Below are 27066 nucleotides of genomic sequence, written 5' to 3' on the forward strand. Positions count from 1 at the left end.
TATCAGTTCTTACAGCTCTCTTCTGAGGTATGACAGTTGGGTGAATTGTTGAGTATAATCTCAGTGTGCAGCGTGTAGCATTTGCTCACCATGGAGACTGTTGTCTGGCTTCGATTGGTTGGTTTGACGTTGGTGGAGGTGAGGTTTGGGCGTGAGTGGGCGTAGCTGGAAGCTCTGCCTTCTTCCCACTCCCTCCTCCGATAGTCTGAGCCACGAGGTCGAGAACAGACCGATCCAGAGAAAGCCACCCTGATGGAGGCCTGAGAGAGAAAACAGTGTGGAAAAATGAGAAATGTAATGTCTGCAGGAAAAACAATGTTTATAATACTTACACATTTTGTTCAGCAAGGTAAGCTTTGCTCAATAGTGTAACGTGAGTCGATACACAAACTAGTCCTATGACTTCCTCACCACGGCATCCAGGCTCTGAAGCAGTCGCCTTTTTTAAAAGACATGTTCATCTGCACTGACTGTCACAGAGACATGAGCTGACGCAGAATCACGACAAAGAAATGTTTGTTTTTGTTTTACTGTGTGCAAGTTTCTCCTTGCAGCAAACCAATATTCTTCCAAACTACAGGGCTAGTGTATGCATGTGTGTGTCAGTGTCGTTAAAAACCGTTACATGTGCACAGACAAAGGAAAAACCAGCCACACATGATCTGATGTTGTGACATCACTTTGTCCGGGTGGACGCTGGCGACCTTCGTGCATGAATCATGCATGAATTAAGCATTAAGCTTGTGCTAATTATAGACCTCATTTTAGATATCCTACCAAAAACCCATTCAACAGAGCAGTAGATTTTGAGGCCGTTTATATGCCAGCAGTTTTTAAAACGTAAAACGTTTGTTGTGGTTTGGTCTTTCATTCACATGACGACGGCGTTTTCGGGCCTGAAAACACAAAACTTTTGAAACTGGGTTCCAAAGTGTCATTTTTTAAAAAATGCAATCCCTTCTGTTGCCATGGTAACCATCACTGTGCGGGTCCTGTGAGAATGGTGACATCACAGCCGCACTTGGCACATGCGCATTACGTTTCAGACAAACAGCCATGTGCAAGCAGGAGGAGAATAATAACAACAATGGTGGACTACCGAGCTGCATTTGTGCTGCTGAATCTACTGAGTTTATTAACGCTGTCGGTTCTTGTGCGTGCATTCGCCATCATCTTCTTAAAGAACGCCAGTACGCACATGTGCATGGTGTTCTTCTATAGTGTGCATTTACCAAGTTATACTGCCAACTACTGGCTTGATCTGCATACTACAGTGTTTTGGGTTATTTTTGTGGATCTGTGGACACATGGACCATTTTCACAATGTCATCTTATGAATGCAGATTTTTAAGAAATGCAAATGAAAGACTTCAATGTGGTTTTTGAGACGAGGGCGCTGGAAGTACAACAATGTTAACTAATTTCCAGCTTTAAGGACTCATTCCTGCAGCCCTTTATGTCTACATTTTGAGATTTTTGTTTTTGTGTTTGTTTTTACTTTTGACAGGATAAGACAGACATTAAGTATCACCAGACTTTTCCTTCTAACTGACCTGGTTTTTTGAGTTTTTGCCTTCTGATCAGCTGCCTCCACCCTGGAAGGAGACCCAACACTGGATCCGAAGAGCCTGCTCCAGCGCAGACTCTGTCCCTGTTGGGGGCTCTCCTCCTGGGCAGCAGCTTGAGCTCCAGTCCCTGTGAGCTCCAGAGGTTTTGTGTCTTTCTCCTGGTTGAGGACAGACTCTGGCGGGCTGCCCATCCACGAAGGCCTCCCTCTGGACCCAGCTGACTCCCCGCTGGAGCTGCTGCTGCTCTTCCTGCTTCTGTATCCCTCCCCCTCCTGGCTCGACTCGGCCCCCTCCACCACTCCCTCTCTGGTGGGCGGAAGCTGGTTCTGTCGTCTCTCTGCCGACTTCTTCCTCTTCTCCGTCTTTACAAACTTTGACCCCTCTGCTGATTGGTCGATGTAGACCTGGGAGGACTGCATGAGCTGGTACCACCAGCCCGCCTGTCTGTCTTGCCGCTGCCGCCCCTCGTCCGTCATATCCTTCTCTTTCTCCTTCTCTTTCTCCTTCCTCCTGTCCTTCTCCTGTCCGTCCTCACCTTCTCCTTGACTCTCTTGTCCTACGCCTTTCATCCTCTGTCCACTCATCCCTCTCTCCTTCCAGAGATTGGCAAACCCTACTTCCATCATCGCCGCTCTGCTCGCAGGCCCGGCTGTCACGCTTTCCGTGTCCTCCCCCTCACTCCTCAACCTCGGCTTCACTCCCTCTCTCCTCGACCCGACCCCTTCCATCCTTGGCCACGTCCCCTCTCGTCTCAGCGCCGCCCTCTCTTTCTTCACCTCTCCGCTTGAGTCTCTCACCATCTCGCTCACGGTGGTGCTCCACCCCCTCATGAGCTGGAAGGTGGAGCGGGTCGACTGGTCGACACTCTGGCCGGCGGAGCACAGCTGCTCCTTCCGACGGAGGTGCTCCTGGCCCTTTTGGAGGAGGTGCGGCTCAAACAGCAGGTCCAGGTCAAACGGGAGGAGCGACAGCGGCTGCAGCAGGAGGAGGAGCTCCTCAAAGAGCGGCTGACACGCCCCCTGCGACAGGGGGAGGAAACCCCACGGGCTGTAGTGTGCTGCGATAATATCTGATGAAAGCGAAACAGGAAGCTCATCAGAACAAGATCCAGAAAAGCAAAATTTAACATCAGTCTGAAGTTACTGGGTCTTACCTTCGTGTGTGTAGAGGTGATTGAACCAGAACTCCAAAGATTTCAGGCTGAAATAAAAAGAGAATCAAGTATAAAATTTGCAGCAACGTGAGTGCACCATCGCTCTCGTTTTGGGGGATTTTAGAAATTATCAAACATTCAGCATCGAGCTGAAAGTTAACTAATAATCTAACCTGACTAAACCAAGATGTGTTTCCAACACTTATTTGAAGGTTACAGTATGAAACGAAGCTTTAAGCTTAATTTTAGCAAAAGCGATAGGATATATTTAAGATATACAAAGTATGATTTTCCTAAAAAAGCCACTTGGTTGGCAGTGTTCGTTTCTGCGTCCCCAGTAGCGGGCGAGATGTGACATGCAGCAGAGAGCAGTGACCATCATCTGCCCGACATGTTGTAACCCATTCTGCCGAAACTGTCGTGCATACGACAACAGACGACTGAATATTGGAGAAGAAGAAGTGGTGCTAGGAAACATGTCCGATTGTAACAATTGTGTTAATATTTAAAATCTATATTATTATATACAAAATAGACCTATAATATGATATTTTTTACAGCATAAATTTAAGGTTTTTTATCAGGCTCGGGCCCAAAACCTCTGCTGTGGTTCAGGCTTGAACAAAAACTGAGCTCTTCATGTAGGGTCGGGCTGATTTTTTTGGACCAAATTAGAGCTTTAATCCTGACCCTTAGGATCAGAGCAACTGGTGCAAAGAATGAGACAATATAGAAGAGAAAATGGTGAAAAATAACTCACTTCAGCAGGCCGAAGATGAAGGCGTTGAGTCTCATGCTGTGGCTGGTGAGCTCAGAGTACTGGCTCACCTTTGAGAACAGGCTGTGGAGGACACGTGTGGACGGGCCTGACGGAGACAGACAATAAAATTACGTCTTTACTATGTCACATGTTACCCATAATCAGTTCACTTATGGCTGCTGTTACGGTCCTTTCAGTATAATTTTACCAAAAGTCAGTCTGTCAAAGCCACAGAGTGTATATAAAGATGGACGACATGACAGAAAAAAAAAAGTCTTATCACTATTTTTTTCATATCAGTCGATATCGATATTTCCATACAGTGTACGCTTAAAACTTAATTTGAACAGTTTTCCTCCAACGTGATACAGCTAGCATTTTTTATGTCATTTAGGTCACTTTTAACAACACGGTATTAAAGAATACATGAATAGTTAAAAGCGGATTTTGCAGGTCTGATGTTCATTAAACATGCACTGAACATGAAACTGGTCACTCTTATTATCAGTTTGATGTGATGAATTTGCAGCAGCTCTGTCCTCACCCAGCTGTGTTGAGGCCTCCACCAGGCTCCAGGGCTGACAGCGCCGCTGTCCGATGATCAGGTCCAGCACGTAGGCCTTCAGTCCGTCCTGCAGCACCTCGTGCAGGGCCGGGCACAGGTACTTCAGGATGAGGTGACCCACGTTGGGACTCACCCAGCTGTTCCCCAGCTTGGCCTGCAGGGTTACAGAGCATCATCAGGATGACAAATCATAAGCACAGGAAGATGCAAAACTTCTCATCTGTTTGTGCCAAATTTGTCTCAGTAGATAAGTACACTTTTTGTAGTCATGATAAAAAAAAAAACAACTAAAAGTAAATATATTATCTGTTTTCAATCAAGGACCAATGAGGCTGACTTCCCCTTTGTTCTCCTGTTCAGACTGATCTGCAGCCTAATTTATTAACTGTCTTATCAGCTCTGTGTGAAAAAACACATTACGTGCCAGAAATTCAGATTCCTGACTGAAGCCGCTGACGGAGGGAAGAGTCACGAGGGACCAATTAATATTCTGAAAATGTTTGTGGTGGTGCTGCTGTATAATTAATTAAATAACTGTGAAGACAAATACCACAAATAAACTTAGAAACATGATGGGACTGAGCCTGAATGCACTAATAACAATAATAATAATAATAATAATAATAATATTTATTTGTATAGCACCTTTTCATACAAGAAGAAAGAAATTACAAGCACGAGTTCTTCACATGGATAAAACCTGCTTGATAAAACTAGTAACACTGTAATGCATAACAATAAGATGGAAAATAAAAAAACTAAATAAAACCCACCGATGTTATTGATTAAAAAATGAGGCTAAAAAAAGTATACACCTGGGAAAGGCAAAAATACTTTTAAGAATGAAGACTGAATAAACATTTAATAAACTAACTTGATCAAATTGCGATGAGAGAAAACAGATGGCGCCACCTGAGTGTGAAACTAATGTAATTTACCATCTGAAGGTTTTTATTTTCTTCTGTATTTTGCAACACTTTGGTCTAAATCTCTCTGTGTGAGCTTTAATCAGCCAGTAGAAGAGGCCCATTTATTTCAAAGTAAATCAGTTATTAGTAGTCATCTGATCCATCGAAAACTCCTACCTTGACGTCTGGGTCTCGACTGGTGCCGAAATGTGCCACAATCAGATCCACTGCAGTGTTCACGGCTTTCACCAAACCTGACAGAGTCAAGAGGAAAGAAAAAGGAAAGAGTCAATTATCCTTTAATGCACAAGATACAGTGTCTTTGCCGTGAAAGTCACTTGATGCAAATGTCTTTTTTTCTCTGTAATACTGTCCTAAATCCATGGTTTGGTTTCCATGGTGTTTTGTCCTCCTCTGCAGGGACGTGAGAGGCATTAAGGTCCTTGTGCTGTGTCCTTCAGTGCCTTTGTGCTCGCATTCTGTATAGTTTTATTTATTAAGGTAACGACTAGATGTGCAGTGATCAGCTGGGTTTGCCTTCCATGTAGGGCTGCTCGATTATGGCAAAAATCATATTCACAATTATTTTGGTGAATATTTTGATCACGATGATTTAACATGATGACTCACTGACTTTGGACTCATCATGCATTCAATGAACTTTTTAAAATAAAAAAAACAAGTCCTCATGTGTTTCACCATTTGTTTTGCTTTATGTTTTTTATTCTCTGTAAATATTTATTTTTTGTTTGCTTGCTTGTAAAATTATTTCTCTATTTTCTTTTTTACATGTTCGAAATAAATCAAATCAAATCAAATTAAAAGAACGAGAGAAAAAAAACATACAAGGAATATTTAGGGGTGGAAATCACCAAAGATCGGTTGATACAATATTATCATGAAACGTAGGTCATAATACAATGTTATTGCAATTTTAAATGTTTTGTAATAAGCTGAGTATCGTGCTAATTTATTTTCTTTTTTCAACTGCAAATTAAGGGAAAACTTTGTCAGCATCTGCTTTTATCTATTTTTTTTAGTCTGCTCATATATATTTGATTTAATTTATTTTTAGTTTATTTATTTTTTCTTTCCCTCTTTGGTGCTAAAAACAGAAAAAGAGAATGATGAAGGTATGGTGTACTTTATAATTTGCACCAATTTTAATTCCAATAAAGATCTCAATAAAAAAAAATCCTACTGAGCAAATCGTGTTTTAGCTTTACTAAAAAATCACAATAATATAAATGAAAGACGGCCGGGGCTTCTACATCTCCGGGACACAATGCATGTAAAACAAAGGTGTAAAAAGCTCTGTTAAATGTGTCTCTCGAGGTCCTGCTCAAAAACACTTCAGCAGTGTGAATGTCGGTGCGTGCAGGAACCTGCTGACGATCCAGCTGAGGGATGATTTGCCTGCTCATTATACGATAACCTGCTGCCTCAAGAGGCCTTAAATTACCCTCCTCGCTGTCAAGTAGCCGTTCTGCAGTGAGAGGCACTTGATTTAAGCACCTTTCAGCGCCATCATTTCACTCCGTTCTGCTCCACAACAACGCTGCACGCTCTGAAAATGTGATTTTCCAGTTTGTAGTGTCAGATTTTTATCTGATTCTGTCAGCAGTGCAGCACTTTTCTATGATTTCTTTGATCTTTTGTGGCTTACAGTGCAAATCATGACCTATATTTATGATAACATATGGAAAAAGAGGTACAGTATTAACAACAGAAGTGTTATTTCCCTGTTTATGGGGAGTTTTTCCTCAGTCCATGTGAGGGTCTAAGGACGGAGGGATGTCGTCTGCTGTAAAGCCCTCTGACGCAAACTGTGATTTGTGATAATGGACTTTATAAATAAAATTGACTTGACTTTACTTGACTTATTCTGTTGAGGTTGATGATCAAGAAATTAACAGTTTGAAATCTTCACAAGTATTTTAAACCTCTGAAATGTGAGCAAACTGGTTTGATTTTTTTCACAAACATGGGATTAAAGGCAATAAGCAGCTCGGCAAGAATTAGTAAATGGTGACGAGAAAATGACCTGAAAAAAATAGCTGAGAAAGTGAGAGTGAGAGAAAATCAGTGGAAAAAAAAAAACAACGGTAAAAATAAAAAACTCTTTTCATAATTATTAAAAAAATATAATTAAAATTGTGCTACACAAAATATATATATATTTATATGTATCAATGTAATCATAATCAAACACATTTTGATGCTTGTTTGTTTGTTTGGTTTGCGTCGATTTTTTTGTGCTTATTTCCAGGTAATTTCCTAAATTTTTATACATTTTTAACTTATTTTTGGGTCATTTCTGAAGTTGCTCATTGTCCTCTTTCTATTTTTTAAATTAAATTCAGCCAGTTTGCTACAGTTTCAAAGAGTTTAAGACAGTTTAGAGTAAACATACCTAAAGAGATTCGGAGAGATGGAAATAAAGGACGAGGACAGACGGGACGTCTGGAACTGAATCATGACTAACAACATCCTCTGATGGATTTGTTTGTTTGAGACGCAACCTCTGCAGAGGACAGAGCGGCAGATCATTGATTATAATATAAGGTCTGAGATGAGACATTCAGAGGTGAAGAGAGAGACAGAAAACAGTTTTAATCATAAGTTACTATAAATAGTAGCTGCACTGAAACAATCTCTCTTTGTAACCTGTTACCATGCAATCATCTGTTATCATCTCCATGACAACCGAGCAACTTCTTCCACCCAGTGAGGCCACGAGATGCGGCTGAAAAACTCTCACTTAAAACTCTCTTTATCCAGTAGCTCAGCTTTTATTTATTTTTTTTTAAATTTTAAACAAACACCTTTATAATTAAACACCCGGTAAAATGTAAGGAAAGTAGAGCCGTCACTGCACTTACATCGCTCTAATCTAAACGCTTGTGTTTGACCAGTCGGTGAAGTCCAGTGTTGTTTAACTCATTCCAGTCAGGAAAACGTACAACCACAGGAGCACAACGTTTTCTTGACACAGAAACTTAAACTTTTCTGTACTTAAAATTACTGTTTAGCTTCTGTGCGCGACTCCAGCCTGCTTCTTCAAACTGGGAATGTGCAGATCGAAATCTACTGTCGAACTGTCGGTAAATACTTCACACGTCAGCTGTGATTCTCTGGACCGGGTCAGTCAGGTCAGGCTGGGCTGTAATTTCTAACTTTTCCCTCGGGCTTGAATCGCGTCAGGTTCTCCCCAAATTACCATTCAAGTATTTATTTAGTTTTTATGAAACTGATGTTAAGTTGAGGATTGTAAAACAGTCTTTTACTTAAATGACACTTTGCATGAGTTTGAATGGGCTGAATCAAGAGAAAGAGGGTGCAGAGAAAGGGAAAGGAAGGGAACACGTGGAGAACCGTGAGAGAGCGCAAGTGAAAAAGGGATGGAAAATGAGAGAAAGAAAAAGAGGTTTCTGCTTCTCTCCCCCCAGCAGTGAAAGAAATGTAAATAAAAAGCAGAGGATGTTGGTGCTGCATCGCCATCGCCGTGCGTACTGGACGCATCGAGGTGCACAGCGTGCTTTGTTGAACCTGTCATGTACGAGATGACAAACTAATACAAGGAAGAGAAGAAGGAGAAATGGTGCGAGAAACACTCCAGCCCTTAGCTTTTGATACATGTTTTAATATTAAAAACATTTATTTTATAATATATAAAAGTAATATACTATAGACCTATTTTTACAGTACAAGTTTTAATCCGAATCAGGCCCAAAACTGTAGCCGTGGGTTGAGCTTGGACAGAAACTGTGCTGGTTTTATTGCGGTCGGGCCTGATTTTTTGGGCCTGATCTAAGCTACCTCATACAACCCTACTTTAAAAAAAATCTAAACAATCCCTTTAAGTTCGTGAGTTCCTAAAAAGGTTCATTTGGCCAAAAAGAGACCAAGAAACTGCATCAGTGCTCGCAGACAGTCGGGAACCAAAGCAACGAGCTCTGAGAAAAATCCTCATTAGCCTTTTAGTCGTTTTGCAATTAAATATTTAGAGACTTCACACCGATTCCAGTGGTCACTGTCAATCTCACACACACACACAGAGCCTCACCTCTCTTCTGCGTCAGGTCCACAGAGATGTGTGACTGCGAGGAGGAGCAGGAGGAGGAGGAGGTCGACGCGTCGGGGGAGAGGCAGAACTCCTCTGGAGGCTTCTCGGTCAGGGAGAAGTAGTCCGGCAGGAAGTCGCTGTAGATCTGCTGCAGCTTTGCTGATTGGCCTACTGCTGAGACACACACACACATGATGATCAGACACACATATAAACACACACACACACACACACACACACACACTGCTTTCAAAAGCACGAGAAGGATCTTTCTGATTGCAGCTGCAGACTTTGAGGAGCATTTGTTTTCTAAGGAACTTTGCAGCAGTATTTTTCAGGGACTCTTCCCTCAGATTCTTTGCATCTTGAACTGCTTTAAAAAAAAACACCTAAAATACTTTGTCTACTTCTAAAGTATCTTCATAATCCTTCAAAATCATGAGCACCGTTGAGGCGTCCCAGAGCGTTGCCCGAGGGCACTGAAGGGAAATCAAACACGTTCCGTCTGGCAGGTCGCGGTCCGACCCGTCTGGGTTCCAGGTTACCGGAGAGGGGCCCCGATCCTGCAGAAGAGTGGCCCCCTGAGGCCCTCTCCAGTCCCAGAGGGTTTCGACGACGGTACTCCCTCCACTTGAGCGCCTGGGGGGAGAGGTGGTGTGCTGAGGGGTCGGTGGTCGGGTTAAAATGATGGATTATTGAGAAGATGGATTAAAGAAATATGTGGGAGAGAAGCAGAAGACGAAGAAAGTGAGAAAGTTTTAGGTGAAGGAGAAGATTGAAGTTCATGCATGAAGGGAGGGAAGAAAGAGAAAAAGACAACAGTAAGAATGTAGAAGAGCTTAGCGTCTCCTAAAAAGTACATTAAAACTGAATCACAGAATTAATAATCTTTGATAATGAGCGCTGATGTAAAAACTAAACTGCTCTCTGTGGACTCAAACGTTTTAATTTTTCTGAGTTTTTAATAGCCCATGTGAAAATAATCATAGTCTGGGAGCTGCAAATGGCAAAATTACATTTTAGTTCCTTTTAATATGAATGTTGACTGATTCTGTCATCAAAACTGTTGCAGGAAAGCAAATGTGAAGCACAGAGATAAAGAGGAACGAAACAGGAAAGAGCTGAGAGAAACAGTCGTGTGTACAGTATGTAAAATAAAGCAGGACCAGAACCAGGTCTGTCCCCCATGTTAAAAACCAAAAGGTTTAAAATGGTATCTGTCACAAGTGCAATAAATACAGTGAAGCTGCACTAAACTCTGACTGCACTGCAACGGTTTGATACTTTTAATGAGCAAATATTTATATTTCATTTGGTTGTTTTATTTTATGTTTTAATGTTCTTAGGGTCTGAGTTTTATGTGCTTTGTGGTGAAACATTTGTGGACAATAAAGTTTTTGTATTCATACGATCAATGCGCCACGTTCTCGTGTGTTTTTGTCCTCCTCGTGTGAATTTCCTCTTGTGGGAAAATAAATGTAAATCTCTTTATTATTGCTGCTTCTTCATGTTTTTTATCTATCTTCTCCCTCAGAGCAGCATTTTCCTGTGAGATCTATAGATAATTCTTTAAGGACATACTCAGACATGTTTGAACCTACCGTTATGTGTCCTGGCTCCGGGTGCTTTGTTTCCCTCCACGTGTGAGTCCAGACAGCCCAGTGGGCTCAGCGTGTCACTGTGGAGAGCCGGTAAACTGGGCAGAGCTCCACGATGGAAACAGTGTCCCTGCACCGCTGGCAGCATCGGTGGCACTGTCCCTCTCTTCGCCCCCAGGGACGGAGGCGGAGGGGTGGGCGGTAACGGCACTGAGCCTGCTCCCTGTTTCCCTGTCGGCGGGGTGTGCAGGGGGCCGAGGCCTGCTGACAGCGGGCAGGAGAGGCTGTGCGGCGGCTGAGGGCTCGGCGTGCAGGTGGAGCAGGTCCCAGAGCTGGGCGCCCCCTGGAGCCGCACCGGGGAGTAGCTCCCGAGAGGCGAAGGTCGCACTGATCCAGGTGGAGGGGCTGCTGCAGCCAGAGCCCCCTGGTACCTGTGCACATTTTCAGCCGCTTCTTCGCTGTCCTCCCCCACCGGACCCCCAGAGCCAGAACCAGAACCGGAGCCAGAGCTGGAGCGGGCCTGCATCCCAGAGACGTAGCCTGTGAGCAGGGGCAGCAGAGGCTTCGGCTGCGGGGGTTTGGAGGCAAACTGGTGGTGGAAGGTGAAGGGCTGGATGGGGAGCGTGGTGGGTCGCTGGTCTTTACTGTAGCGCACCACAGCGGGGCGGCTGTCTGAGGAAGTCGAGAGGCCACCTGGACGAGCACAAGACGGACAGCAGGGATGGAGAAAGACGGAGGAGAAAAAGCAAACTTGTGAGATTTTGAACAGCACAGTTGCATTTTAAATTAGAATAAACTCTACGAGCCTGCAACTAATGATCGTGTCCTTTTCCTTCTCCACGTTTTTTTTAAACGCAATAACCGAAAGATGGCTGACAAAAACATGGTGTCTTATGATCCCATGCGGGATGGCACTAAAATTTTTAAAAAATGAACGAATGGTCATAAAATATTAGAAATACTTCTCGGTATAAAAAAGCACAAACTGCAACCTTGAAAATGATCCTAAAGTGGAATCAAAACCTTTTTATATTAAAATCGAACATAATAACCTTCATGACAGTCAGATTTATTGCAGGACTGCTGTATTACTTAAAAAGCTTTAGTGGCCTCTGAGTTTAGAAGTGCATTTTCACACAGTAGAGGATTGTAAATAATGTATTACTTCAGTTCAGACACAACTAAGAACTTTCAGTTTTTCTGAATTTGCTCATACATTTTTCATTAATCAATTAATCATTTAGTGTATATTAAGTCAAAAAATTCTGTCACAATTTCCCCAAATCCAATCTGACATCTACAAATGTCTTACTTCCCACCAACTATCCAAAATCAAAAGATATTTCCTGATAATATAACTGAGCGGATGCTCACATTTCATAAACTGAAGCCAGTGGACAAACAATTATTTAATTATCAATAATTCACTCTTAGACCTTTAGGAACACATGATGATTGTTCTCGTTCTTACATCCATTTATATAAATATGGTGTTGTACATCGCAGCTAAATGCACATATTTTTAAAACTTCACATATTAGTTTTATAGTTGTAATGTAGCACAGGGGTCCTGTTTTTTACATTTTCACACACTTTAAATACTCAGCATATTACACACATTTTAGATTTTTTAAAATACTTTACATACTGGCGTGAAAATTCAAGCAAACTGCACACATTTTTAGCTTCTTACTTTCTTTCTTCATGCTGTGCATCAGAGTACTTTAGTGTACTGTTGAGATGTAAAATGAGAACGTTTGTGAGCAAGCCACCATGTTGGATACCGTTGACCAAGATGTACCACGCACCGCACATGAGCAGTACCAATTTTCTACATTTTACAGCTAAACAGTGCACTAAAATATATTTCTGAGAAGGTTTGAGGTGAGAAATAGACAATGCAGAAACAGAATATTGATTCATAGCTCACAAGCAAATATTGACTCAATTGACAGCTGTGTTTAGAGACTCCTCGGCTCTGACTGGTTGTTTTCAGTGCGTTGAGTTCAAAAATTGCGATTAAAAGCAATTAATTAGGAAGAGGAGGAGGGAGAATATATTTTCTCACATACTATCCGCCTTGTGTGCTTCTTTAAGAATATATTGACAGTTTCAGCAAGTATGACAAGTAATTTTTATAAAAGTCACCAACTATAGCTTTAAATGTGTAAACATGAAGGCTAAAACTGAAAACAATAAATACAGACAGAAAAGTGCCCAGTCATGAGTCACAAAGCTACACAGACAACAGCTCTTATCACAGACGGCCATGCAGTCCAACAACTGCCCTGACAGGCCCACGTGCACGCAATCAAACACACACACATTCAGGGAAACACACACAAATCGACTAAACCTGAAGGCGCTGCGTCAGGAGAGACACCAGCGAGGAGAAGCCTTTTTTTTTCCTGCACTTCTTCTCTGCCACTGAGTCAGTGTGTTTTACTGTGTTTCCAGATCCAGTGCAGTGTAGGACAGACAGCAGCGTGTGACGTCGACCATGTTGCGCAAGCTGTTTGTCAGCCTAAAGGCCGGCCCACCGATGCCACCTGAGCTGGGTGCCGTGACGTCTCTCAGCCGCAGAGGGCGACGTCGAGCTAGTGTGGAAATATGAAGGAGGAGGGAGGAAAACTACACACCCAGCAGGCCTGAGCTCCCACTGAGGGATGGAGGAGAGAAACACTCCCTCTCTGTGTCTCTTACATCTGCGCCGTCATCCCTCTAATTGCCATTTCTTCCTCTTTCCCTCTCCACACCCACCTCTCCTCTCTCCTTTCTCCATCTGCCTCCTCTCTCTCCTCCTGTACACATGAATCCATTAGACGGCCGAGGCTTTTCCTTCGCAGCTTCATGTTAGCATCATTAGTGAGCTGCCTCCCAAAGGCTTTTAAAGAGGCCTGCGCAGGAACGACGCAGCTGACTCGAGTGAGGTCTGATGAATAATATATATGCACTGAGATGCTGCACAGCGTCTCATTATACTCTTAAATCATAAGTCTGTAAGAATACAGCGCGAGACACTGAAGAGGATGTTTCTGAGGCACACACCTTGTTCTTAGGAATGACCTATTTCCTAAAACGTCTTCATCAATCTTCTCTCTGCCGTCCATAATATGATTGTTTCCTCACAGCTCAAGTCAGCTGACAAGCCACAGTTAAATATGTGGAAGTGCACTTTTGTTCCAGCACGTCAGCTGGTGCACTGTGGAAAGACGATCATGTTCACCAAGCAGCAGAAGGCAGCTGTTTTTACTGTGTGTCTGTATTTCCTACCACATTAAAAATCTGGAGAGAAAATACAAAGATTAGGAACTAAACTGAAGATTATTTTGTAAATGTGTAAATTGTTTATTCAATCAACTCTTTGAAACCTGATAAAATCGGCTTGATTTCTTTCAAAAACACAGGAAGAAGGCAATGAAAGAAAAATAATACAAAAATTTGCAAGAAATTAATAGAAAGTTCATAAATTTACCTGAAAAATAGCAGCAACAACAAAAAACAAAACTAATAAAACAGAAAGAAACAATCGATGCTTGAAGAAATGTAACAATTCTATAACATCATTTTAAATATTTAATTAGAATAATTATAAATATAGTTTTTAGTTATATATTATTAGTTATATTATGATAGTCTTTTTTCTATTTCCCCTGGAATATTTTTTCTTTGACTTTTTTGAAATAATTTTCTAAATATACTAATTTCTTGCAATTTCTGGAACATTTTTAAAAAGTTGCTCATTGCCCATTTTCCCATGTTATTCAAAGAAACTACACAAATATACTCAAAGTTTAAAGGTTAAATTATTGTCAAAGGTGTCAGAGAGCAGCAAAAGGAAAGTGATGTCGCTCCAGGTTTCAAAGGGTTAACGATTAATTGTTTTGTCTTGGTTCAAATTGTAAGAAAATAGTAAAAAAAAAAAAAAAGAAAAAATCCATCGTAATTTCTAAGATGTCTTTAAATCCCCCCAAAATTGGACAAAACAACTAAGCCATTTACATAGTTTGAAAACAGTGTTTTTTGTATTCGTCAAATGTTTAGATGTAATTTTTTATAAAATTTATTTTGTTGTAATAATTATATTTTATACAGAATCTAAATCTCACGCTGAGTTACTGTTAACAAATTTAAGAACTGAGGGCTCATTTTTGTTCAGTTTGTACTGAAAATTTGATTATAAACTACAATTATGGAAACATAAACAACTATATTCTTATTTTGTTGCAGGTGTATGTTCTTGAAGTTTATAATAAAATATTGTCAGTATTATTGAAGGTACAAGGTGGATTTATTAGTCATTTTTTAGACGTAGTTTAAACTATAAATTTGTGAGGAGGCAACCGAGGAATGTTATTGCAAAAAAACCCTGAAATATCAGTACATCACTTTAAAACCATATCCCCTTCCCCTACTTTGGATTTCACATATAGAATATATTTTAAACACATATAAATTAAAAACATGTCTGTTCTGTGAATTTGTAATCCTACTTTAAATGTAGTGCGTGGGTTTACTGTACTTTTTGTCCATCTTTTTGAAATGGCCAGTAAAGACGTGAATTTTGTTTACAGTTTCTTACAGAGAAATGTTTTGGGAGGAGGCGACTGAGGAATGCATACCTACATTCCTGCATACCAAACTACATTTAGTCCATATTGTGTATACAACATGCTCATTCAACGCTCGACTTATAAAACTAACTTTCATAATGTGAACTCGGAGGAGAACATCAACAAAAACAGTGTAAATGAAGCAGAAAATGATTTGTTTACACTTGTGGGGGCTTTTAATGGTGACCTGAGGGCAGGATGGTTCATTCTGCGTGAAGCTGTCGTGCTGCATTTTAAAAGGAGAATTCATCACTCAGAGGTTTTCATGAATTTCACTCATATTCACTTATTCTGAAAATCTAAACTACGCAACAAATAGATTTCTGGCAGCTATATGGATGAGAAAACATTGTGTTAGGGGTGTTTATATTTATTTTGTGACACTATTTTGATTGTAAATAAACCTGGGATAATTATTTATTTATTTAATTTTGTGGTAGGAAAACTAGGAATTGTCGTGTGTACTCTGTTAATAAATTTGGGAATTTGTTGACATGTGTAAAGTGAGAAAGGGGTAGGAATTTATAAGTTTTACTTCTACCAACTTTCTTTTTGGACACTGTATTTTTGTTTTGTTTGTTTGTTTATAATATGTTTTACGGGTCCTTGCTATGACTTCTGTCTTTTCATCAAACGTATAATTCAAAACTGGATACAAAAATTACTACTGCACATATTTTTACTGAAAACAGGTCCCATGGGGGGACGCTAGAGGGGGAGGGACTTTGTCTCTGTTTGTACAAAAGACATTTTTACTGGAAATGTTCCTAAAACGAGAGCGTCAGTCTGTTTATAAAGTGTTAAAGAGGACAGCTGGAGCTTCCTGGGACATTCCTCTCCTGCTGCACTCTGTCTTAACTGAGCCTGGAATTCCAGGCACTCGCTGTGTGTGTGTGTGTTTTTCTAATCACACACACACACACACACACACACACACACACACACACACACACACACACACACACACACACACACGACATGGACACACACACTGAGATTGAGCCTCAAAAGGTGATGGTGATATCTGTTTTCATCATAAACTGCTCACGTTAGTGCCTTCAAGTCACTTTTAAAAACGTATTTTTATCGAAAGGCATTCCTTTATTTTTTGTTTAAAGGATTATCTTTTTGTACCTTACTCCTGAAATTGCAGGAAGTCTTGCATTGCAATATTTTGATTTTAAATTTTCTTTTGTATTGTATATTTTGCTTTTTACATTTTTTTCGGTGTTTTGTTCATATATTTTTCTTTTTTGTTGTGTTTTAAAAACATTTCCTTTGTGTTTTTGTGATTTTAAGTGTAAAGGACTGTGTAATGTTGGTGCTATATAAATGAACTTCATTATTATTATTATTATTATTATTATTATCATTCATACAAAAAAAAGGCTTTCCATATAGAAAATTTCACACTCAACAGAAAGGAACCACAGTTTAATTAAATTGTATGACGGACAGTTCGAGGGCCTTCCAGACTTCCTCGCTGTCTGTAACCTTGATGAAGCGTCAGAGGGAAACATACGGGCCGAAAACGTTGTGTCATCTCATTAAATTAGGCTTTCAGAGATATTGTGTTAGTCGCAGTGACCCTGCCTCTTTGTGCGCTCGGTTGTTCAGTCGTCCTCACATGCTGCCTCGGGGCTCGTTCACACTTACAGTCTGCTCTGATATTCCCACGGCCTCATGCACTCGCCCGCACGCTCGCATGTGGTTGTAATCTCAGGATTACAGCGTTCCCCCTCGGGATGCATGTTCTGTATTTTTAAGTTGCTGACATCTTCGACACTAAATAATTTGTTGTGTTTCAGTGCTGCAATTTCCCACAGATCACTGGAAGAAAATACTGGGCCGCACTGAGATGCCTTTTTCCATAGATTTTTATCTTGGTCATTATTTCAGGCAGCCATATAGTTTCCCAAATAAACAATCAAACAGGGCTGCAATATAAGCTATTTGAAAATATACACAGTATATACAATGACTTTTCTGACAGATTTTGTATGACATGTGTCATGATTGTAGTGGGAATAGTTGTTTTTTTTGCAGTTCATTTTCACAGTAAATGAATATGATGTGATTTTTAGGGGCGTCTGTGCCAAACACTTTTCTCTGGAATATAATTTGTAGGCTGGAGCATCTCTGTGGTCCCAAAATTCTTCATTGATTATGCCAAGTTGTGACACATTTTACCTTTATTTACTGATATCGTCTCATATCGACGGCAGGCGCCTGAATTGAATAAATCCAAATGTGACAGCAAATACTGCAGTGATGTCAAAATAATGTCGTATCGTGCTGCAACTTGGGATTTAAACTTCTGGTGTTATGTGTGGCAACATCAATTAATTACTGCCTCAATAAATTTGGATTAATAAAAGGACTAAATACAAACACCGACAGCTGCTGCTAAACTTGAACTCTGTGCTGCATTTCACACTGCGAGCTGCTGAGTCATGTTTCACAGATTTCTTAATTTTGGGAAACAATAAAAATGCTACAAATGGATGCTTGTCAAGTAGGATTTCAGCGCCTCGCTTCTCGCCACCATTTGACTGAATAAATAAACATGATGAAAATCAAATGACCTGTCATTAGGCTGGTTTCCAGTAATCCTAAATTGCACAAATTGAAATTGGGGATATAAAATACTCATATAGAGTCAATTTAAAAAAAAAACTCACATGTATCACAAAAAAGTTTCTATGCTCACATAAGGTGGTATTTCAGGCGGTTAGAAAAAGCCAGATTTCTCAAAACTGCAATCCAAGCATCTTTTTTCACTTTTATAGGTCACATGATGCCACAGCTGTGCAGGAACTCACGAGGCAGCAGGAGCTGCAAGAGCTGTTATTGCATCCCATAACTATTCATAAGTTATGAGCGGATCATCCAGAAATTTTGAATCCACAATTCCTCTGTGAAATTGTGGACTATCACCTCCCAGAAATCCCTCATATGTGGCTGCTCTAACGAATAAGTGGCTCGCCTTTCCAGTATCGCTCCATAACACGCCAACGTCGCCTTGGATTGGAAATAATGGCTGCAACAGAAATAAACCTGCTAATGTTTTGAAGATCCGTCATCATGCTTCTTGGTATGTTATCACGAGAGGAGAAATTACATAACATCACTCAACGGAAACGCAGTCAACTCACAATTGCGTTTTATCGACGTTTTGAAAATATCGCTTAATTTTTGCGCAAATCTGTAATGGAAACCCGCCGAGTGACACAACAGCAAAGAGAGGTGACACCGTTTTTCCCGTCAGCATAAAGAAGCTTCTGTAAGTTTCCCTGACCTTCCCGTGTTTTTTGGGGACGAGTCGGGCCTACGGGCTCTCAGGTTCAGAATGACACACACATATGCAAACACACACACGCAGCTGATGTAGAGCTCAGCGGGGGGGTTTCTCTGCACCTTCATCGCCTCTCTCACCTGATTGTTATTCAGAGCACGTTTGGCCCACTTCAACCCTTCACTCTGACGCTGAGGATACACACTCTGCTTCACTCTGCTCTCAGCACAGCTATACATGCAGCCACACGGGGATTTTCTATCACGCACCAAGAAAATCTCAACATACAGGATCAAACAAAATCACACGCGTCATACAACCACAGGCGCAGCATAAAAAATGCAAATAAATGTTAAGACATAAGAAATAATAAAAAAAAAGAAAATGTTTGTGTCAGTCTGATTAACCCAATCAAGAATTACATTTATTTTCTTTTGTTTAAAACACTATGATCGGCTGTATGCATAAAGTCTTTGCAGTATGTTAGAATAATAACGTCTATACGTAAACAGGGCTGGGCAATATGAAGATATAATATTGTATCAAGATATGAGACTATTAATCGTCTTAGATACTGGATTTGTTATATGGTGATATGAAATAAATGGTGCTTTTCCTGATTTTAAAGGTTGTATTACAGTAAATTGATATACTTTTCTCAACTTATCAGACAGTTCTACTTGTTTTAATATTTGTCTTTATCCACTTAGTCAATATATCTACATTATTAATGATCATTGATAAAAAATGGAATTGTGTTAATATTTTTCAAAGTACCAATAGTCATTCCTACAATATTGTCACATTAAAGGGAGAATTTGGTAAAGATAAATAAATATATAAATATATAAAAATGTCAATGTAAAGAAGTTCTTTTGAGAAGATTTAATAATCTCAAGATATAAATAGTGTTTAAAGACATAGCCTAAAAATGTTGCAATATAATTTGCAGTCTATATAGCCTGCCCTGTATTAAAAAATCGTAAATTTTTGGAGGTTTTTGATAACTTTGGAAAGGGAATTACAGCATTTCTATACATTAAGTTTAAATTCTTGTGGGCAAACACACTCTGCACAGTGCTCCTCAGAATGAATACATCTGCTCTTTGCCACTTTCATTCAACAAATAGCAAAATTAACAAAATTCGACAGTCATACGAGGAGAACTTTGGTTAAGAAGAGGCGGAGAGACCAATTTTCCCATGAACAATCACCAGTGCAGCCACAAGGCGGGTTATATGTTAAATAAGGGAAGCAGGTCAATTTAAGTCAAGTACTAATTAGATGCAGAAGGTGAAGTAGATAAAGCAGACTGCAGCGAATGAACTGATCAACAAATATTTACGGTTTCTAACAGCATGTACAGCTTTTCTTTTAATGGAAGTTTGAAGCACAACTGATCAGTTTTTTATTTGTTTTTTTTATCTTAAAAGGCTCACCCTAATTTCAAAATGTGAAAAAAGCAAAAGCAGTGTTTCTTTCCTGATTTCATGACCCAGTTACTCAAGATAATCCACGCACCTTGTTGTGAGCTGTTTCTTGTCGAAATTATTTTCTTTCTACCGAACTAAAGTCACCAATCATACCATCACGCAGAAAGATCAGCAGATGGATTTATTAAAAGGTTCAGCTGTTGAAATTACTTTAACATCGCATTTCTCCTATCGTAAAATCATGTGCTCGGGTCGTTTTCTTTCATGCCACAAACAAACCGCTTCAGAGTTCGACTGGACCGCCTCTTCCAGGCGATCTCGACTCGTTTGTTTCGTTCCGCATCAGAGAGCGATTTCTGTGTTCACATATGCCCAAACAAACCAGGCCAAGCGGGGAAACGCTCCCTGTTTCGGAACAGCTGCTCCAAATGATCCAAGTGTGAAAGCACTCTCATTATTTTAATCACTTTTACTGTTTTTGGTGCTTTTATCATAACTTTTTCAAACGATACCAAGCTGAGGTCACAGCTAACTCTGGTGCATTTATACAGCGGTGTTTAATGATGTGCACTGTCTCAGTTAATAAGCCAGTTCACGGATGAATAAAATAAATGTAGTAAGACGGGACGTACCTTCAGCCTTGGCCCTGGTCTCCCTCGCCCCCTCCAGGTGTCGCTCAATGCTGCCTTGACTGTAACACCTGGTAAAGGGTACAGGCGACAGACTCTGACTGTCCACCTCCGCACGCTGCTCCAGGATCGGAGAGAAATCCACAGAGGAGTGGGAGTGGGTGGAGTACGTTGAGGAGAAAGGGTCTGCAGCTGCCTTCATCGATGGCGAACCCCCCGAGCCTCCGTTTCTCCGTTTGCTTCTCGCGATCTCTGCAAAGGACGTGACTCGTGGAGGAGGCGGCGGGGTCGGCGTGGCGGCGGCGCCCTCGCTGAGCCGCATGGGGCAGCTCAACATGCGCTCCAGAGAGCCGAGGCGAGGAGACGAAGACTTGTCCAGGCTGCGGTCGTAGCTGCGAGAGCGGGGACGGCTTCCTGAGGGCGCTCCAATAACACCGCGGCCAGCCAGAGGAGGGGAGACGTTGACGTACACCTGACCTTCGATCACGGGAGGAGCAGCTTCAGCCCCGACGGCTGCCTGCTGATTCTTCTTCTCCTCCTCGTCCTCCTCTTTATCATCGTCATCATCATCTCGCTGAATGAAGAGGAATAAAGAGAGAAAGATTTTTGGATATGCGCAAATATTGCAGCACCGACCTTTTCAAGAAGACAAAGTAAGGAAAGAGGGAGTCTAACAAGTCCACCATCGGTGAGGAAATGTTAGAAAAATTCTATTTTGATGCAAAGAAGCAAAATAATGAGTCACTCCAGCTGTTTACTTCTCGATATTTTGACATAATAAAAGTAAACAGCAGTGTTAATGGAAAATCCGTTTTCATTAGACACGTAAACGCCTTGGTAGGAATATTATCTTTTACGAAATAAAGGCAAAAAATTGACTTTTATTTGCAGGTAAACATACTCAGTGACCGATGGCAACAACAATTTTTTAAACTGGTCCAGTGTTGAGTGAGAGCGCAGCAGCAGCAACAAAGGCTGCAATGTAACCACTCAGGGCATGTTAGCACGTCCACGATAACAGCTTGGTTTTTCCCCCGACAGGCTCAGACTAAGCATCACTAAAGAGAGTTACATTTTAGTTTAGGAGTAAGATCTTTTTTGTTCAATGAGAAAATGATTCCACCAGACTCTGTTTAAATAAACCGTAATTTTAGCGTGTATAGAGGCAGCACATTTTCATGTCAAACTGGGTGAATAAGAGTTTATTTCAGCCAAACCATCGTGATGGTTGGAAAAGCGGAAAGATGAACTGAACTCCTTTTTTTAAGTTTTACTTTGCTTATGTCAATTTTTAATAGTGTGTTTTACGATGATAAAATGAATAATTATTTGAGTGGAGTCATAGTGGATTTGCTGATGGTGATTTAAGGGGTTGTTTCTGGTTAAACAAAAAGGATTTTACTCTTAAGAAAAGGTCTATCGCTGTAAGGATCCTTCCCAAAATGTTGTAAGACGACCTTAATACCAATCGGAGCCTGTCAGTGGCAAGAAACTGCCCTGAGGGGTTACATTGCAGCCTGTTTCGCCACTACAATCTGCAGCGCTCTCACTCAATACCGGACTAATGTCCACGTTGAAAGAAAGAAAGAAAATCCTTTAAAGAACTTCAACACAACAAGCAATCGACAGTCCTAAACTGCATTTAAGCCACATTTGCTTTGACACAGTGGCACTGTTACTCACTGACATTAATATCCTCCAACTAAAATAATCCTCAGACATGATATCACATAACACCAGACAGTGGCTGTGACCTAAAGTGAGCAAGTGCCAGACTAATATCAGTGTCACAGCTATTCTAAGGTCAGGGTTGCTGCCAAAGGGCCTTCAGTTTGATTCATACCACTGTTAACTGTCTATTTATGCCATCTGTTGTTTTTGCATTATTCCTCACCACGTTGAATCTAATATACTTTGACCAAATCATTTTTAACCCTACTCGCTACTTTGATTATTTAAAATTTTCCTCGCCTTACCTAATGTGACTGTATTTTGTGACGATAATTTGCTGGTGTAAACAGGGTTCCTAAAGCTTAAGACGAGTTAGAGATCAGACTTTTTAAGACTTTTAAATGCATCTCCAAGTAAAATTTAAGAACAATTTTACAATACCCCAAAATTGTAGAAGAAAAACATGAACAGACATCATTTATTTACTTCAACATAAAACTTTTTTTTTTTTTTGTCAGGTTAAAAAGTTAATCTGCTTCAAATGCTGACAAAAACATAACTTAATCTAGTGTGGAACAAATAGAAACAATAAACATTTTATTAAAGTACAGCATACATTTGCTTAGCCTTGAAAAAAAGCTTGTTCATTTTTCATTTCATTTGAAGTAAATCTATGAGTGTTATTGGTTTTCTATCCTCCTCTGTGCACCGTTAAATTCAGCAAATTACTTAAAAAACAGATATTAATAATTATTTTCAGAATTTACAGTGCGATGTCAGAAAAAAAGATTGATAACATCATCCTCCCAATATCTTTGCATTTTTCAAGACTTTTGAAAGATTGATTAAAGCCATTATAATACCAATAAAGGACTTCTTTTTAGATAAATGAATATAATGCTTTTTATGACTTTTTAAGGATCGGCGGGAACCCTGCGTGTAAATTAACTAGATGTACTGCTTAGACTTGATCAATTATGCACAGTGCCCGCGGCAAGCTGTGTTTTTTAAGATTCAAAAGATACAAAAATAAAGTGTGAGGGAAAATGTTTGTTTTTTCTTTGGGTTATGTAATCATCAACTGAATTCTTTCACTGAGTAATCTTTAGTTTAACCTTTTAACAAATGCTGCATTTAAAAAGAAAATCTGTTTTTTTCCAAGGACTCTTGTGCTCCATGTCCCGTACTAAGGAAAATTACACTATTTTACACACAGAAAAACAAAAGAAGTATGTGTGTAACATTACAGGCAAACTGACAAGCACAGACCACACTACAGAGGTGGTTAAATAAGACCAAGAACATATATATATGGCAGCAACAGAGCATTGGGGTAGTACTAAATTTAAGATAACTTAAGCTGAAAATTATTATTTACTTTATTATTATTTAGAGGCAGTTATTCCAACAATATGGAAACTAGTGAAGCAAGGCTGTGTGCAGATTACACATTACACATTTCCAAGCAAATTTTTCATTTAAAACTCACATTTTTTAAGTGTGATGAGTTTTTTGTAATATCTCATATAAGAGAGAAATTATGAAAACATTTTTTCGTGTAATCCTGCAGCGAATCCTCATACAATGGTTCATATGATATCTAATGAATTGGTCAGGTTACCTTTAAATGAAGATTTAAGGTTGGAGGTCATCATGTTGCATACTGATGGTAAAGTTACTTATGTAGTAGAATAAAAGAGAAAGGTTGGGCGTTGGCAGGTTATATAAATGGTCACGGCGTGACGACGTACCCTAAAATAACTCAACTTGGTTGCACCCAGGATACAAACACCACTCTCCTGGCGGAAAGTCATGTATTTGTTTGACCCATCCACCATCCTAACCTGCCGCCATACGAGGGGGCGACAGATTATCGGCCTGGCTGATTACTGGAACTGATATTTAGATTAGATTTAGATATTTAGATTTAGTTAGATGGATCACAGACTGTTGAAACAAATGAAGTAGGAATCTCAACTCACCCTAGACGACTCCCCCTCTTCGTCTTCCTCTTCCATGCCCCCCTCATCACCTCGCTGCCTGAACAGGAAGTACTCGTTGGGCTGTGTCGGGGTGGGGCTGCCTTTGCTGTGCTCATCGGAGCAGCTGTTGACCGAGGAGCCTGCGGGGCTCGGGGACGACTGAGAGGAAAGATCACAGGTGACCAGCTTGTAGTAGTTCTGGGTGGCGACAACCAGGCGCGCCTGACTCTGCAGACAGGAAGCGATGTCTCCGGACGACCCTGAATGTGGAGGGTGGTAGGAGTTGCAGTTGGCGTCGAGGTCGAGAGCCCCCAGGTGCTCCACAGCGCAGGAGCAGGTGGAGGAGGTGGACAGGTGCGGTTCACGGATTAGAGGGAAGGTGCCGCCAATGCAGGGGGGTTGATGCTGTGAGAGGGGAGGTTCAGTCGGGGAGGTGTGCAGGTCCAAATAAAACGCCCCTCCGGTCGAGTCGTGCTGGTTTCCTGGTGGATCAGAAACAGACGAGGTGCAGGAGTGGTCGGTGGAGCTGTTGAGGTTGGTGTGCCCAGAGACCGGCGGCTTCTCCGGGATACTGTTGTTCATCTTGTTGTAAATGGCACTGAAGTTGACGAGCACGCCGTCCGAGCTGTTGCAGGAGGAGTCGCTGCCGTAGCCTTGCTGGCACTCAGAGAACGGCTCCGAGAAGGCTTCAGGGAAGTGCTGAGGGAAGTTCTGCGAGAGCGCACAGCAGGAGCAGTGCTGCATGGAGGAGCTGGAGGAGCTTCGCCCACACCGCATGGGATGATCTTCATCGTCTCCCTCGTCATCTACCCAGTCTTGCTCTCCACAATCCATGGACATGTTGGAGCCGCTGCTGCCGTGGCGCAGCTGGCTGTCCAGTCCGAGGATGTCCAGGTCCTCCAGGTGGGTGGACAGATCCGAGGCTACGGCCCTCAGGGACTCCCGACTGCTTCCACCCACTGACCTGTGCAAGAGAAAGGGCTCCGAAGTAAAGCCGAGATTGTGTAAGTGGAAAGGAGCCATCCCGTCATCGAGGGCGGAGTTGGTGTCGCTGTGGAGGTGAAAAGAGGAGTCTTCCAGGTAACCACTGAGGTTGTCCCCATCCTCCTCATCTTCTTCATCATCCTCATCTTCGGTATTCAACAGGAATGGATTATGACGCAACGGATTCCTGTTTCTCGGCTTGGCTCGGGGTAATGTGTGAGCTGTAATCAGCTGGTCCTCTGAATTGCTCGAGGTAAACGATGAATCATCACTCGCTGTGCTGCCTCCTCGCACACCAACCTTCCTCTCTCTCCCCCCGTTGTGGGAGGCCCAGGAGCCGCTGGAGGTCTGGATCAGGCTGCTGTAGAGCAGAGCCTCTCTCTGAAGGACGTCCCTCTCGGGAAGCGAAGTGGTGCGACTCAAGCCCAGGTTCTCCGGAGGGCTAAACGGGTTGCTCCTCTTCAGCGACATCCCGCAGCCACCTTGCCGCCCGCCCGACACCTGGCAGTGCACCAGGGGGATGTGATGCACGATCAGGGTCTCACCTGACAGCTTCGGAGGGCTGTCCATGGTCCAGGAGGAGGAGGAGGAGGAGGGAGGGAGGGACTGGAGCAGAGGATGCCCTGTCTGGGTGAAGGGGAAGGTGGATGTGTGGTTTTTTGAGGGTTGTGTTCACGCTCTCTTCTCTGGGCCCAGCTCTGCAGGGCTGCCAGGGATTTGGAAGGAGAGGTCCGGGAAGTCAACGCCGTGGTCAGAGTGATACATCTGGAAAATACGAAGAGACAGAGAGAGGAAAGACGTTATAGGAGCAGGCAGGTCCAGGCAACACAGCACACACATTCCACATACAGACTTGAGGCGACACGTTGTGTATTTCATGTAAAAATCCAGCTGCCTCACAAGGTAACTTGATTTTCACAGAGATGGGGGAAGTGGGTGAAGTTTTCAATAACGAAATCACACTCGGACACTTGTAACACTTGAAATTACTTCCCATTATCGCGATCCATCGCCATGCTTCTTGAAATGTTATCACGAGAGGAGAAGTGGCATAACATCACTCAATGGAAATGCATTCATCTCATTATTTTTGTTGTTCGCAACATTTCGAAAATATCGCTAAAGTTTTACGCAAATCTGTACGGACACCCGCCCACTGCGCACCATGCAAAGCACTGCTTTTTATATCACTGTCTCAGTATTGTGCATAAATCTCTCTGCAATAAGCTGTTTGATATTTTTGCCTCCTTTTTTGCTCACTCACCTACATTAGTGGGAACGATGAGTCTGCATCTTAGATGCTAATAGAGTGATGCGGCGATTTTTCTTTGGTTCCCAAAAAAGTAGAAGAAAATAATAGCTCCTTTCTTGAATTTAAACAATATTTAATTTCTTATGATATATAACTTTACTGGGATATGACATTACATATGGAAGATTTTGGCCTTGTTGAGCACTCCTACATCAATAACAATTTAATTCTTTCATTTCATGTTATTTGTTTTCTTTTCCTCCTTTGAATAAATCTTATTTCTTCACCCAATCCACCATAAAATCAGCTTATCTAAAACAGAGTGACAACAGAGAACTATATCCTTCCAGTCTCGTCTGTGCAGTGTGCAGGGTGAGTCAGCACCATGTGAGGTGGAAACAGTGAGATACACACACTGACACACACACACACACACACACACACACACACACACACACACACACACACAAAGCAGCTGACTCTTAAAGAAGGCTATGATCTCATTCCCATTTGCACATCACATCCTAAATGGCACACACATACCGACACACCATCGTTTGTCACACCTTTAATGGAAACACAACCATAA

The 27066-nt window shown here is 41.5% G+C and overlaps 1 protein-coding gene across 4 annotated transcripts in view; it reads right to left on the bottom strand.

Moving 5' to 3' along the window:
• The window catches only part of rusc2 (RUN and SH3 domain containing 2), a 30772-nt gene extending 4836 nt beyond the window's left edge, over positions 1–25936 (bottom strand). Inside the window, exons 1-11 of one of the 4 annotated variants that reach the window (XM_042487834.2) lie at positions 24242–25936; positions 20592–21162; positions 10622–11311; positions 9467–9679; positions 9021–9191; positions 5132–5208; positions 4026–4200; positions 3482–3587; positions 2722–2768; positions 1554–2637; positions 90–260 (exon numbers count right to left, since the gene is read on the bottom strand). In XM_042487834.2, coding sequence (XP_042343768.2) covers positions 90–260; positions 1554–2637; positions 2722–2768; positions 3482–3587; positions 4026–4200; positions 5132–5208; positions 9021–9191; positions 9467–9679; positions 10622–11311; positions 20592–21162; positions 24242–25795 — 4859 coding nt within the window. In that variant the 5' untranslated portion in view covers positions 25796–25936. Of the gene's footprint in view, positions 1–89; positions 261–1553; positions 2638–2721; positions 2769–3481; positions 3588–4025; positions 4201–5131; positions 5209–9020; positions 9195–9466; positions 9680–10621; positions 11312–20591; positions 21163–24241 lie in introns of all 4 variants that reach the window. The other 3 variants (XM_042487833.2, XM_042487836.2, XM_042487835.2) reach the window with 3 other exon arrangements.
• Positions 25937–27066: the final 1130 nt, after the last annotated feature.

Source organism: Plectropomus leopardus, chromosome 4, assembly GCF_026936395.1.
Source record: "Plectropomus leopardus strain MGB_pleo_1.0 chromosome 4, ASM2693639v1, whole genome shotgun sequence".
NCBI classification, from domain to species: domain Eukaryota; kingdom Metazoa; phylum Chordata; class Actinopteri; order Perciformes; family Serranidae; genus Plectropomus; species Plectropomus leopardus.